Raw genomic sequence first — 14,309 nt, forward strand, 5'->3', positions numbered from 1 at the left:
TCCTACGTCTAGTTATACACTTACCCAACTCATTATTACACAGTACACTCATTTCTACTTACCCAACTCATTATTACACAGTACACTCATTTCTACTTACCCAACTCATTATTACACAATACACTCATGCCTACTTCTAGTTTTAAATTAGGACTTGATCCTGGTGTACGAGATATTCCACTTAAACTGGATTTAGGACTGAAAAAAAAAATAAACAATAAACATGTGCTCAACATGATAACAATATGATTTATAGACTTTTATAGAGCCACGGTGACTCAGCGAGTAAGATGTTGGCTAGATAACCTATCAATCTCAGTGTCGATATATAAATATGTGACATTTAACACTAAACAATAACAATATGATCATTATTAACATTATTTTAATTTCTTTTTACCATTATTTTACATATAAAGACTACAAATGAAATGAAATGGGGTTTAGCATCCTAAGATTCTCCTCCAGATAGGGCTAATGAAGACGGGCATACGCCATACAGTGTGCTATGCGGGAAATTGTGCCCGGGTAGCGGCACTTCGGCCTACTCTTATATCGAATTCCAACTGTCAAGGGATCTTTTACGTGCACGCCAATCTATTCACAGGACCTTGTTTTTTTTTTTATCCCATCCAAAAGACTAGACAGCAGTCCTTGTCAGGCCTTCCGTCCTGTACCACTGACAAGGGGCAACCACGTCGGAAAATCCCGATGAACTTTCTCGGCCAATGCAGGGATCAAACACCCGACCTCCAGGCTAGCGAACCAATGTCTTACCCACTTAGCCACCATGGCTCCCCATAAAGATTATAAATTTAACTGTATTTACTGCATTAAAAATTTGCTAATAATGAAAAGTTTGAAATATGGTAGCATGGTAGAAAATACTTTTACTTACGTCTTTGGTGATTTTATTTTGGGAGTGGAACTGTTTAAAGATCCTATAAAAATAAAATTTATCATTAATTATTGTTTCTTCTTCATTGAAGAACAATAAATGAAATGAAATAGGCTTTATAATGTTCTGCTCTGACTGGGCTGATGAAAAGAAACATAGGTCATACAGTGTGGTACGAGGCAATATTAGGCCGGACAGCAGTGCTACGACTTACTCCTAATATATCAAATTCCAACTGCCAAGGAATCTTTTATGTGCACCCCAATGTGTACACAGGACCTTGTTTTTTTATTCCATCTGAATGACAATATGTTGCCATCTGTCCTACACCACCTCGATCTCCCTACTAATTCAATCCCTGTGTTTGTAAGTGCAGAGTAAAAACTTAGGCATTGATTCATCCACAACAAACATCACTTGTTTTTAAGCAGCATTTAGTAACTGAATGAGAATAACACATGAAACAACTGAAGAACCCGGGGGAAGAACGATCTAAGTCACTTTTTCAACGAACCCCAGTTAATGGCGCCATCTGGTAACAAAGTGTATAAGCTTTCTGTGGAACAATCAATTGCAGGTAAAAAACGATCAGAGTCACATCGAACCACAAGTCCATCGTATTTATTTGACCTTAATTTGGCTGAAAAGTGGAAGTCAGTTGTTGTACTGGTAATTATGATTTGTATTAAACATCATTTTGAAGTTGTAATTAAACCCACTCGTTGTTCTGTTTGCATCAAGTATTTTCGTCCAAAAGTCTGTTTTGCCTTTTATGCGAAAAGACAAAAATGTGACTTAGATCCTTCTTCCCGTGGACTCTTCAATTATATGGAATACAAGTTACTTAAAGTTACAATTTCATATTTTCTAAGAAAGTCAAAACATAATTATTTCTATGTCTTTTGCTCAATAGGTTGCCAACTTACTATTATACGATCATAGGTGTCATTCTCACACTTAAAACTCATTTACACCGGAAATAATAACACAATTACCTCCCTTGTTTTCTATTCTCCACCATGGAGTAGCTATCTTCAAACGTTAGAATTTGAAGAGGAAAATGATATTTTTGCCAATTTCTCAACTGGTAATAGTGAATTATAGGATTAATAGGATTATTCTTTAACAAGGTAGGACTGTTTATAGATACCATCTATTTTAAGGCTTTATTTTAATACATTTTAAAAAAATAACTTAAAAATATGAAATTGCAACTTTAAAGGATTTATTCCAATTGAGATTCTCTTGTCATTATTAAGCAAATAAACTTGCAAGTAAGTGTATTCCGTATAACTGTGTCATGAGTTAAATTACATCACTGTCTCTAATATTCTTCAACAATCTGGGGTATTCAGTATTTACATGTACCATGTGACAAAGGATTAAATCAAAGTTCTCTCTTTCGTAACTCAGAAATCTAAACGTAAACTAAGATTAAAAACTACCTTACCATAAGATTTACGCTCTAATCTTTCTGACACGGCACCCCAGCTTATCGTATCGATTGATTCACTAGAATCAAACTTCCGATCTCCCAGTCTAAAAAACAAAAACAAAAAAAATATTAAACACAATCCTGAGCCAAATACAACGAAATGTACAGAAAAACATAGATATACATGTTAACGACTTCTGGAAAACTGGGACGTAAAATTTGAACTGAATTTTGGCTCAGTTATATTTACCCTAAAACATTCCTCAGATTTCATGAACAATTCGGATAAAATACTGTAAATCATTACTTAATTTTGGCTCTTTTCAAGTTTGTTTTATATAAAATTCTTTAACATCTCTGATTGTCAATTGGGTTAATTTTAATCCCTTGCAAACTATAATATGGCAAAAGTTGAATCAGCCCTAAAAAGGTTTAATTCCATTTTGAACCCCTTGTAAACTATAATATTGTGAAACGTGAACCTCTAAATTTAATATCAGTCCAAAAATGGTTCAATTTCGTTTAGTATTTCTGAAGATATACAATGAAAGAGCCAGCGAGAACTGCAATCATCCGAGAAACTTTTTGATGGCTCTCTTTTCGTTCCATTTGAATCCAAGCAGATTATCTAAATAATTAATTTGAGTCCATTTTAGCTTGGAATTAGCCGTGGACAATTTGACATTAAAATACTGATGTAATCGAGGCTTGATTTTGTCTAAATTCTGTGTTCATCTGAAAGATTTTTATATTGGTTAACGAAGACAAAATAACTGGGTGAAGAACGTTGACTGTGTTGGCAATAATCTGTGAGGTGACATGTAAGATTGTTGTTTATATGAACCTATTGTTTGTTAACGCACGACAAGGCAGACGGTACAAACAAACGAACATTGATACTACGTGTAAACACAGAGTGTAGCCAGATCTGATAGCATTAAAAAACAAACACAAGTAACTAGGCTAATATTGTTACAGACACAATAAAACAATCACAACAGACATGATTCTATGGAAATGAAATGAAATGGGGTTTAACGTCCTACTGTTCTGCTCCTAACCTGGGCTAATGAAGACGGGCATACGCCATACAGTGTGCTATGAGAGAAATTTTGCCCGGGCAGCGGCACTATCGGCTGCTCTTATATCGAATTCCAACTGCCAAGGGATCTTTTACGTGCACGCCAATTCGTACAAGGGACCTTGATTTTTCGTCCCATCTGAACTACTAGACAACTGTCCTTGTCAGGCCCTCCGTCCCGCATCACTGACAAGGGGAAACCACGCCGGAACGATTCTATGGAATACTGTTTATTACTGAGTATTTTAATTTAGTTTCTATGTCTTTATTAAGCGATGATGTCTTGTTTATTACCGAGCAACGTTTTAATCAGACTTCTCTGGTCTTTAATATATAAACATGTTGGTCCACGAGTCAAGAGCTACCCAGTCCGTCCCTGAGGACATCCCAATCATTTTAGGTATTCTTTATCTAGTTTAATATCAGTTTTATCCAAGAAGAATCTGATATTCAGCCGTATTCATGGCTGATGTACATGTTCTGAAACCACTTTAAAACTCATGTAGAATAAACAATATTAAAAATGTTTTAAACAATATAATCCATGTTGTATATATAGTATGTATATTATATATAGCAGCCTTCACCGTCAAGCTACAAAATAAACAGCCAAGCTTGTATATGATTCACTGACTGAGCAGTCAAATCAGTGATGTGTTTTCATTGCATCTCAGCCGGAATATATCTAGTTAACCTGTCCTATTTTAATATACCTAATTAACCTGATATGTCCAATTAACCTGACATATCCAATTAACCTGATATATCCAATTATCCTCATATATCCAATTAGCCTGATATATCTAACTAACCTGATATATCCAATAAACCTGGTATATCCAATTAACCTGATATATCCAATTAGTCTGATATATATCTAATTAGCCTGATATATCCAATTAACCTGATATATCCAATTAGCCTGCCCCTATATTCTAGTTATTTTAGTAGAACTTTAACCTTAAATTAATAAAAACCCTTTATATAATAAACACACTGTTTTAGTGTTTACTAAAGAAGAATATATGCCCTTTCTCTTCAAATACACATCCCAGCTAATAAAATAAAGCTTTGACTTTGCATTCATCAAAGAGGATCAATCCATGACTCTTCGTTTTGTCAACCCAACATTTTGTTTACAAATTGGACAAAATAAGGGAGTTAAATCCTTTATCAATAGTCACAGAGGGCCTTTGGCACAGGGGTAAAAACAAAATAAGGGATTCCCCCACATTTAACAACCTTTTGACACCCTTTCCATCTGATACCCTCACGATCAACATCCATTCCATTGGTTGACAGCACTATTCCATAAACCATGTGCCAGAAATCAGTGTCCTGGGATTATCTCCCTTTGTTAAATGCATGTTACAGAGGTTAAAGTTCACACCAGCTGTGCATTAGTAAGGCTGAAGGGGGCGTTATCTATCATAACACTACAGACAAGTACTCGGGGTACACGTCTGTATACAGATGAGTACCCAATCGGTTGAAAAACTCTGCAAGGGTTCTTGACTTCCTGTAAGGGTACCTAAATCTTGACGAATAATGACTCATCAATCAATACTGTATAAAAATCACCAAGTTTGGTCTGGTATGTTATGACTGCCATTATGTTGAGGTTTCTTGCAATTGGAGAAATATTTTCCGAGAATTCCAAAGTCATATCACATGACCACCTGCGAGATTTTACAAATTTTACAGGAAGTTTGGCTCCATTACTGAGTTTTTCAACCGATTAGGGTCCCCTAGGTACCCTTCTGTAGCGCTATAGCCGACAACGACCCCTTCAGTATAAGTAAGTGTTAAATACTAAGCAATAAAAACAAGCACAGAATAAAATATTTCTTATTATAGATACATAACTTCTTCTCTTGGCCCTGTGGTCGGAAATCAGCATAAAAAACAAAATGCAATAGAAAACAATTTATCTATTTAACTCAAACACAACAAGCATTAAAATGTGGGTTTCATGTCCACTTGACATATACTATGTAATTTCGGGACTAACATATGGTTCGATTTTATTCTAATAATTCGATTGTACTAAGACGTCTTTATCAGTGGGAGGAAACCAGGGGTCCCAGAGAAAACACAAATCCTTACTCCTTGTCACGTACATGTGGGAAATCGAAACTACACCACTCAATGACAGATCACATGATTTATTGTTTAAAATAATAAGATAAATTATGCCTTCTTCTTCAATTTGTCACCCTGAGTAATTTGGAAATCACATGACATGAAATTGGGTTTAAGGTTGTACTCTGCACCAACTGGGCTAATGAAGATATGGATATACACCATACAGTGTGCCATGACGGGATATACACCATACAATGTGCTATGATGGATATACACCATACAGTGTGCTATGATGGTTATACACCATACAGTGTACTATGTCAGTGGGATATTATGCCAGGACAGTCGTGTTTCCATGGCGATGATAATTCTATAACAGCTTGTTATTTTATAGATAAAGAACTAAATGATATACATGTACATAATCTATGACACCCACATGGATTATACTAGATATAAATTAGATTTATTTTAATAACTAATATTAAACATGCTTTAAATCTACTAGTAATTAGTGTTAAATATCTATCTATATCATTAATCAATCAGTAATCATGCCTGTATCAATATCTAACTATATCAGTAATCATGCCTGTATCAATAACTATCTATATCAGTAATCAATCAATAATCATGCTTGTATCAATATTTGGTATATATTATAAACAAATTGACGGTCACCCTTGACATAAAGTACCTGTTACCAATAAAGAGAGAGAGAGAGAAATGGGGTTTAACGTCCACTCGACACAAACTAGGTCATTTCGGGACTAACATATGGTTCAATTTTATTTCCATAATTCGCTTGCGCGTAGGAGTCTTTAGCAGTGGGAGAAACCGGAGGACCCGGAGAAAACCCACGAGGTTGGACAGGCGACCCTACTCCTTGTCACGTACAACCAGGGATTCGAAACCAGAGACAGACAAACCTACGCCTAGGGACAGCTAACCCTACTCATAGAAACATATAAAAAACAAAACGTGTCTTACATACTTTTGAATTCTTGAAAGTGGAGCAAACACGCCATGTTTTGGTTGACAGGAAAAATAACGAACTCCTGACACGGAACCATCATTTTTCCCTGCTGGTCGATCTAATTCTATTCCATACCACGTACCTAATAAAATACAATTATAAACAATTACAAATATTATATAAATACAATTACAAACAATTAAAAATATTATATAAAATACAATTATAAACAATTACAAATATTATATAAAATACAACTATAAACAATTATAAATATTATATAAAATAAAATTATAAACAATTACACATATTATATAAAATACAATCATGAACAATTCAATAATTGTACGGTAACCAAGGTTAGGGCAGTCACACACTTCCAAAAGAGTATATAACAAAAGGCGATATTAAGTTTGCCAGTAAAAAATAAAAGGGCCTCTCTTCTTGCAATAAAGGATTTTTTTGTCAAGCTAAGCGAGAGAAAATAAAATAGCCAGAAAAACTAAATGTATCTGACACAAACTAGATCATTTTGGGACTAACATATGGCTCAATTTTATTTCCATAGGGGTCCTCAGCAGTGGCAGGAAACCGGAGGACTCGGAGAAAACCTACGAGGTTGGACAGGCGATCCTACTCATTGTCACGTACAACCGGAGAATCGAAACCATGCGAGTTGACTCAATGACAGACTCTAGGATACAGTGTGCACATGTTAACCATTCAGCCATCCAACCGTGTGGGTTTACTCCGGGTACTCCAGTTTACTCCCACAGGAAAGACCCCAGCGCGCTAAGATAATAAAAATAAACAAGGTTGAACGTCCTACTTTTCTGAACCAAGAGAGTAACCTTGATCCAGTTAAATTTGTAATTTTAATTACTCCATAGTATCCCACAGTGAAACCTTGATATTCTTATTTTTATATAAGTATGAACAACTAATGGTGTGAATCTATAACACATGATATTTACATGTACAGAAGGATTAAATGGGTTTAAAACAAACTAAACCGCTTTGATTTAGGTCAACAGATTGAATTTATTCTTTTGATCTGATGTGTTATATCAGTGACATGAAATGAAAAGAAATGGGGTTTAACGTCCTACTGTTTTGCTCTGAACTGGGCTAATGAAGACGGGCATACACCAAACAGTGTACTATGGTGGAAATTTTGCATGGAAACGGCACTAAGGCCTACTCTTATATCGAATTCCAACTGTCAAGGGATCTTTTATGTGTACACGGGACCTCGGTTTTTCATCCCATCCGAATGACTAGACAGCTGTCCTTGTCAGGGCCTCCATCCTGCATCACTGACAAGGGAGAACCACGCTGGAAAATCTGGATGAACTTTCTCGGCCAATGCAGGGATCGAACACTCGACCTCCAGGCTGGCGAGCCAGCATCTTACCCACTTAGCCAGTGTGATCCCCTGTTATATCAGTCTATCATATTGGGGCTGGAGGGTGGCATAAACAGTGAGAAAGAGAGAGAAATGGGGTTTAACGTCCACTCAAAACAAACTAGGTCATTTCAGGACTAACACATAATGGAATTTTAGGGGTCTTTAGCAGTGGGTGGAAACCCGGAGAAAACCCACGAGGTTGGACAGGCGACCTTACTCCTAGTCACGTACAACCGCGGAATCGAAACCCCGCCAGTTGACTCAATGACAGGCCTTATGATACAGCGCGCATGTGCTAACCATTCGGCCATCCAACCCCCCAGTGTCATATCGGGGCATGAGGGTGGCATAAACAGTAAACATATAGGACAAACATACAGTGACAATATTCAATGATTAATTTCATATTGGTTTTCTTTCAATGTTTCGTTTCACGTATATTGAAATTTCATAACCTGTCAGTTTCCTTTGAAATTAAAATAGAGTTACCTCCCATGCCCAGCACTGTTAATGACAGAGGGAGCCACAGTGGCTCAGTGAGTAAGGTGCTGGTCAAATTACAAGGAGCTTCAGGGTTAGGTCCTGGTCGAGAAAGTTCCCCAGGACCTGGCAAGAGAGAGAGAGAGAGAGAACTGGAGGACCCAAAGCATACCCACGAGGTTGGAGAGGCGACTCTACACCTTGTCCATACAACCGGGGAATCGAAACCACGCCAGCTGAGTCAATGACAGACCTTATGATACAACACGCACGCGCTAACCATTCGACAATCCAACCACCCCACCTGGCAAGGTCAACAGCCAATAGTTCAGATGGGACAAAAAACAGTTGGAATTCGAAATAAGAGTAGGCCATAGGAGGTCTTGAGTTTTACCCCAGGGTTAGTCAAGAAATTTCTCCAGGATTTCATAATGGGACAAACATTGTGCGATACATTTTGTCCTCACAAACTGCCATAGTAGGATACCTGATACCCCTGGCTTTCCATTCACACTAGCTTTCTAGGGGGGAAAACGGAGAACATAGAGGAATCTCCACAAGGTTAGGAAGGCCACCTTACTCCTTGTTACGTACAAGCGGGGAGTCATTCAGCCACCCAACCCACATTTACATATAAAAAATTATTTGTTTCATACCTGATGCAAATTTTGTATCACCAATAAATTTAACTGTTCCTTTTCTTTGTCCAGCAACAATAACTCTTTCTTCCACGTCAATCTCACCTAAATCTGATACAGACGACGCTCGGGATTTACTTAAACCTGGTAATTATAAACATAATACAGTTTATATCTTCTGGTATGATTGTTCTGTCTCTAATTTATTGTACAGTTCTCCTGTCTTGTCTATTACATAACTAGTATATCTAAATAACATTCTGTTTTAAATTTAAACTGGATCACTACAGACAGACACGGGACTGTACAATACCATGGACACCAACGGATGTACCCCAGATCCATTTACTCAAATGTGGTGGCCATCTTGAAATCCAACATGGCAGCAGTTTGACAGAATCTTTGATAATGCTCAATCATATAGAAAACATGGGTATAGGCAATTGATTTTCGGACTGAATTAGGTCCTTTTGGTAACCATTTTGGAATTCAAGATGGCAGCCACTCGGGTTGATTTTATTTTTAGTACTGGGTGTGCATTACAGTGGTATATTCTTTATATACTGGTTGTGTATTACATGTGGTATATTGTTTATATACTGGGTGTGTATTACACATGGTATATATACTGGCTGTGTATTGCATGTGGTATATTGTTTATATACTGGTTGTGTATTACACGTGGTATATTGTTTATATACTGGGTGTGTATTACACATGGTATATATACTGGCTGTGTATTGCATGTGGTATATTGTTTATATACTGGTTGTGTATTACATGTAGAATATTGTTTATATACTGGGTGTGTATTACATGTAGAATATTGTTTATATACTGGGTGTGTATTACATGTGGTATATTGTTTATATACTGGCTGTGTATTGCATATGGTATATTGTTTATATACTGGTTGTGTATTACATGTAGAATATTGTTTATATACTGGCTGTGTATTGCATGTGGTATATTGTTTATATACTGGTTGTGTATTACATGTGGTATATTGTTTATATACTGGGTGTGTATTACATGTGGTATATTGTTTATATACTGGGTGTGTATTACACGTGGTATATATACTGGCTGTGTATTGCATGTGGTATATTGTTTATATACTGGCTGTGTATTGCATGTGGTATATTGTTTATATACTGGCTGTGTATTACATGTCGTGTATTAAAATCCTCTGTGGTATATCTTCTGTTTTGATCAATCAGTGCTACCCAAAACAGCACATTATCTTACTAAATGACAACTTTTTGCACATTGTTTCATTGGCAATTGAACTGCTTATTACTGGTGGAGTTTTCTACCAGTTTTCTCTACTTATTATTGAGCTACCTTCAACTACACTTCTCTAATTAGCACCTGAACAGCTGTAAACTACCTGAAATAACTACCGTCTATAACACCAAGGGGTTTAACATCCTACTTATTTACACCAACACTGAAAATAGGGCAGTGTGCTAAGAGGGAAATGGGGCAGTGTGCCACGAGGGAAATGGGGCAGTGTGCCACGAGGGAAATGGGGCAGTGTGCCACGAGGGAAATGGGGCAATGTGCCACGAGGGAAACCTTGTCCGACAAAGGCATTTTCACTTAAAAAGGGGTTTAACATCCAACTTATTTACACCAACCCGGTCACTGAAAATCGGGCAGTGTGCTACGAGGGAAATTGGGCAGTGTGCTACGAGGGAAATGAGCAGTGTACTACGAGCGAAATGGGGCAGTGTGCCACGAGGGAAATCTTGTCCGAAAGAGGCATTTTCACTTAATCTGCATTAAATTCCAATGGTTTTATTATGTGCATGCCACTGACTAACTCATCCAAATTACTAGAAGTTCTTTGATTGGCATTTAGTAATGGAATATATTAACACAAGGTACAATTTTAGGGATACACATTTACTGAGTTTCATACTAAGCGACGTTTCGACAAGGATAAAGACGAGAGTATCGTCGACGAAACGTCGCTTAAGATTAAAGTCTGAAATTGTGTATCCCTAAAATTGTACCTTGTGTTATTAGAAGTTGTTCCTTACAATGGGAATCAGAAAATAAAACAAGAAACAAACAGAGCTGATTTTTGTTGTGTTTTTTAATCATACACTTGGTCAAAAAAATAGAAGTTTGGTAATATGATATGAGCTATATTTACAAAATAAATCAAAATAACAAAAACAAAGTATAATGATAATATTAACTGATTAAGTCAAATGTATATATACATATTGTCTAAACACACAGTAAAACAACTCACATGATATGATTTTAATACTATTTTTCTGTTCTATTTTTGAAGAGAGAGAGAGAAACTGGGTATATTTGCTATTTGTTTTTAAATGAGCACTACTACATGCGTTTAAACCATCTTATCAAAGCCTGTCGATCAATATGATTGCAACTGTACAAAGAATAAACACACCACATTACATGCTGATCATACCTGAATTAGCAGAGCCTAATTTGGAAAGCAGAACTGGGGCCTGTTTCACCAAATTTTAACTAAGATAAAATCCAAATTTTAGTAATTTGATTGGATAATATTAGATTGATTTGAGTGCTTACCCAATCAAAATTAGAGTATCTACTAAAATTCAGATTTTATCTTTAGTTAATTTCGTGAAGCAGGCCCCAGGTTTTAGAAAATTAATGAAAGTCTTGAAATTTGACACCAGTCCTAGACAACTTCAGGCTTTGTAAGACACTGTTCCATGTATTTAGATTTTTCTATATCATTACTAGTGTTTATTTTACTGATATTTTTAATACACAGTTTCAAGGATTAAGTATGTGAGTACTGCAGTAGTGTCCATCCTTTTAATCAAGGATTAAGTACATCTAGTAGTGTCCATACTTTTTGTCAAGTTCAAAACAAATTGTCATTTCCAGACCGACATTTATATGTATAGATTAATAATCTCAACGACAACACCCAGCTTGTTATAGAAACCAAAAACAGATAAATATTGGAGGATTACTTTCACTCTTCTAGTTTAAAGAATTCACAAGGTTCTACAAAGTGAAACAAGGGGCATAACTCTAGAAGTAATTAACAGAAATTGTTGAAATTCAATAGGTTTCTTCGTCTCACTAACATAATCATACATAAATTTTAAAATGTTTGGATGACAAATGTCAGTGTAGTCGTGGAGTGTAAACAAAAAATTGTAGACAACTGACCACTCGGCAAATCTGAACATATTCCAGTACCCTACATCTAGCCTCAGCTGTATGACGAAGTCCGCCATTGGAACTACTTTCAAGTTCCCGGATTACTAAAGCCATAGCCCATGACGACGCCTTTGAAGAATGTTTTATCATACAAATATTTCAAAGTCTTAAGCTGTTTTACTTTCCAGTTTATCAGATTTTCTTCAAACAACAACAATTTTGCACTACACATGCTTCAAACGACACAATTTTGATAACTTTACTAATAAGTAAACCGGTGCCGCATCGCAAATGTATAGGCGTAGGTACATATCACTTACCGTCATACAGCCGAGGCTAGATGAACATGTAGAGTATCGGAATCTGTCGAGGTTTGCCGAGTGAACAACTGACGTCCCAAGATAATATGCGAACATATTTCCATATTGGCAAATAAAAATTTACTAGCTAAGATTAAGATAAATATTAAAGAAATCTTTGGATCTTTCGCTCCTTAAATTGTGAGCTAAATGTTTGTCATCACTTTTGTACATGACAACCAACTGAATAAGAATAAACAGAATCTTGAAATTATTACCATGTACCTTAGCAACGTGTACCTTAGCAACATGTACCTTAGCGCCGTTTCTTAACTAATGTTTTTATAATAACAACTTAAAGTGGAGATGTTCGGATTCGGTCATAACCGGTATAAACCAAATTGATCAAAATTCAAAAACCATTTTTTATGGATCAAAATAACAATTGATTTTATTATCATTTTATAGACAGATAGAGAGAAATGCGGTTTAACGTCCACTTGACACAAACTAGGTCATTTTGGGACTAACACATGGTTCAATTTTATTTCAATAATTCGCTTGCGCATGGGGGTCTTTAGCAATGGGAGAAAACCCACGAGATTGGACAGGCAACCCTACTCCTTATCACGTACAACCGGGAATCGAAACCTCGCCAGTTGACAGGCAAACCTACTCCTTGTCACATACAACCATGGAATCAAAACTATGCCAGTTGACTCAATGATAGACCTTATGATACAATGTGCACCCCCCCCCCCATCATTTAAAAGAGATGGTTTCAATTAATCACCACTGACTAGTGACTAATAACCATGTCCAATTTGAGATGACCAAATGTAACACTACATGAAATAAATCAATAATATTTATTTGGCTATTTCCATAGACTTGGAAAATGTTTGGCCGTTTTGGTTTATAATCCCAGCAATCAATGACAAGTCGAATCAAAGACCAGTTGGAAAAATATATGTGTACAGACCAATCGGGCCAATAATAGACAAGGCATTGGGAAAATACATGCACAAGAGTTGACTCAGGACATCACCAAATATCTGCATGTCACTTAATGATGTTATATAATACATAATTTTCAGTCACAATACTTTCAGTCACATTTTTTTTTTTTTTTTTTTTTTTTTTTTAAACATGTAGTCTAGCTTTAGGGTATGGTTGGCACATGTTGCTTCATCCCAAAACATTCCCCCCGGGCGGTTTCATCCCAGCGTAAGATTTAATATAAATGCTCATTTTTAATTTAATGTGTATTCGAGGGATTAAATGATTCCTCTAATTTTCGGATGAAACTGCCTGGATTAAATGTTTTTATGTGATGTAATAACTAACAACCGAATAACTTCCTAGTTTTCAATAAATAAGTATTTATCTTTCTTGTAGAAACAGTACAGCTATAAGTAAATTATTCTTTGTATTAAGTACAGTAACTCCTTTAACTTAAATGTTCCAATCAGAATTAATCACTTAAAAATGTAAGGCACTTGATTTTATTACGCGATTTGGACCACATTTACACAATAAAATTATAATAATAATGTTTTTTGGCAGATTTCAAATGAATCTTGTGTTGCTGCCTCGGTTGGATGGATGATTTTCAGTTTTAATAATTACTTGTTCGTTAACATACATACAAGTAGTCAAAAGTAGTCAATTTGGGGTTGGTGGGAGGACATTAATGAAATGTTTTTAATCTTTTTTTGAACAAATGCTCCCCGTTCTGCTCAAGATTGATTTCGACTTATCGATGGTATAAGATGTACCTCAGATATATTCTGCGATATTCGCTTAATCGCTTCGTGGAAACACTACGCCAT

General features: G+C 36.0%; 1 protein-coding gene across 4 annotated transcripts in view; it reads right to left on the reverse strand.

The window, feature by feature from the left end:
* The window catches only part of LOC126818288 (CAP-Gly domain-containing linker protein 3), a 60,591-nt gene that overhangs the window by 6,160 nt on the left and 40,122 nt on the right, over positions 1–14,309 (reverse strand). For 3 of the 4 annotated variants that reach the window (XM_050545617.2, XM_050545619.2, XM_050545618.2), the window contains exons 8-12: positions 9,020–9,145; positions 6,494–6,617; positions 2,349–2,437; positions 899–941; positions 101–198 (exon numbers count right to left, since the gene is read on the reverse strand). In XM_050545617.2, coding sequence (XP_050401574.1) covers positions 101–198; positions 899–941; positions 2,349–2,437; positions 6,494–6,617; positions 9,020–9,145 — 480 coding nt within the window. The other variant, XM_050545621.1, reaches the window with a different exon arrangement.

Source organism: Patella vulgata, chromosome 4, assembly GCF_932274485.2.
Source record: "Patella vulgata chromosome 4, xgPatVulg1.2, whole genome shotgun sequence".
Classification (NCBI taxonomy): Eukaryota; Metazoa; Mollusca; class Gastropoda; family Patellidae; genus Patella; species Patella vulgata.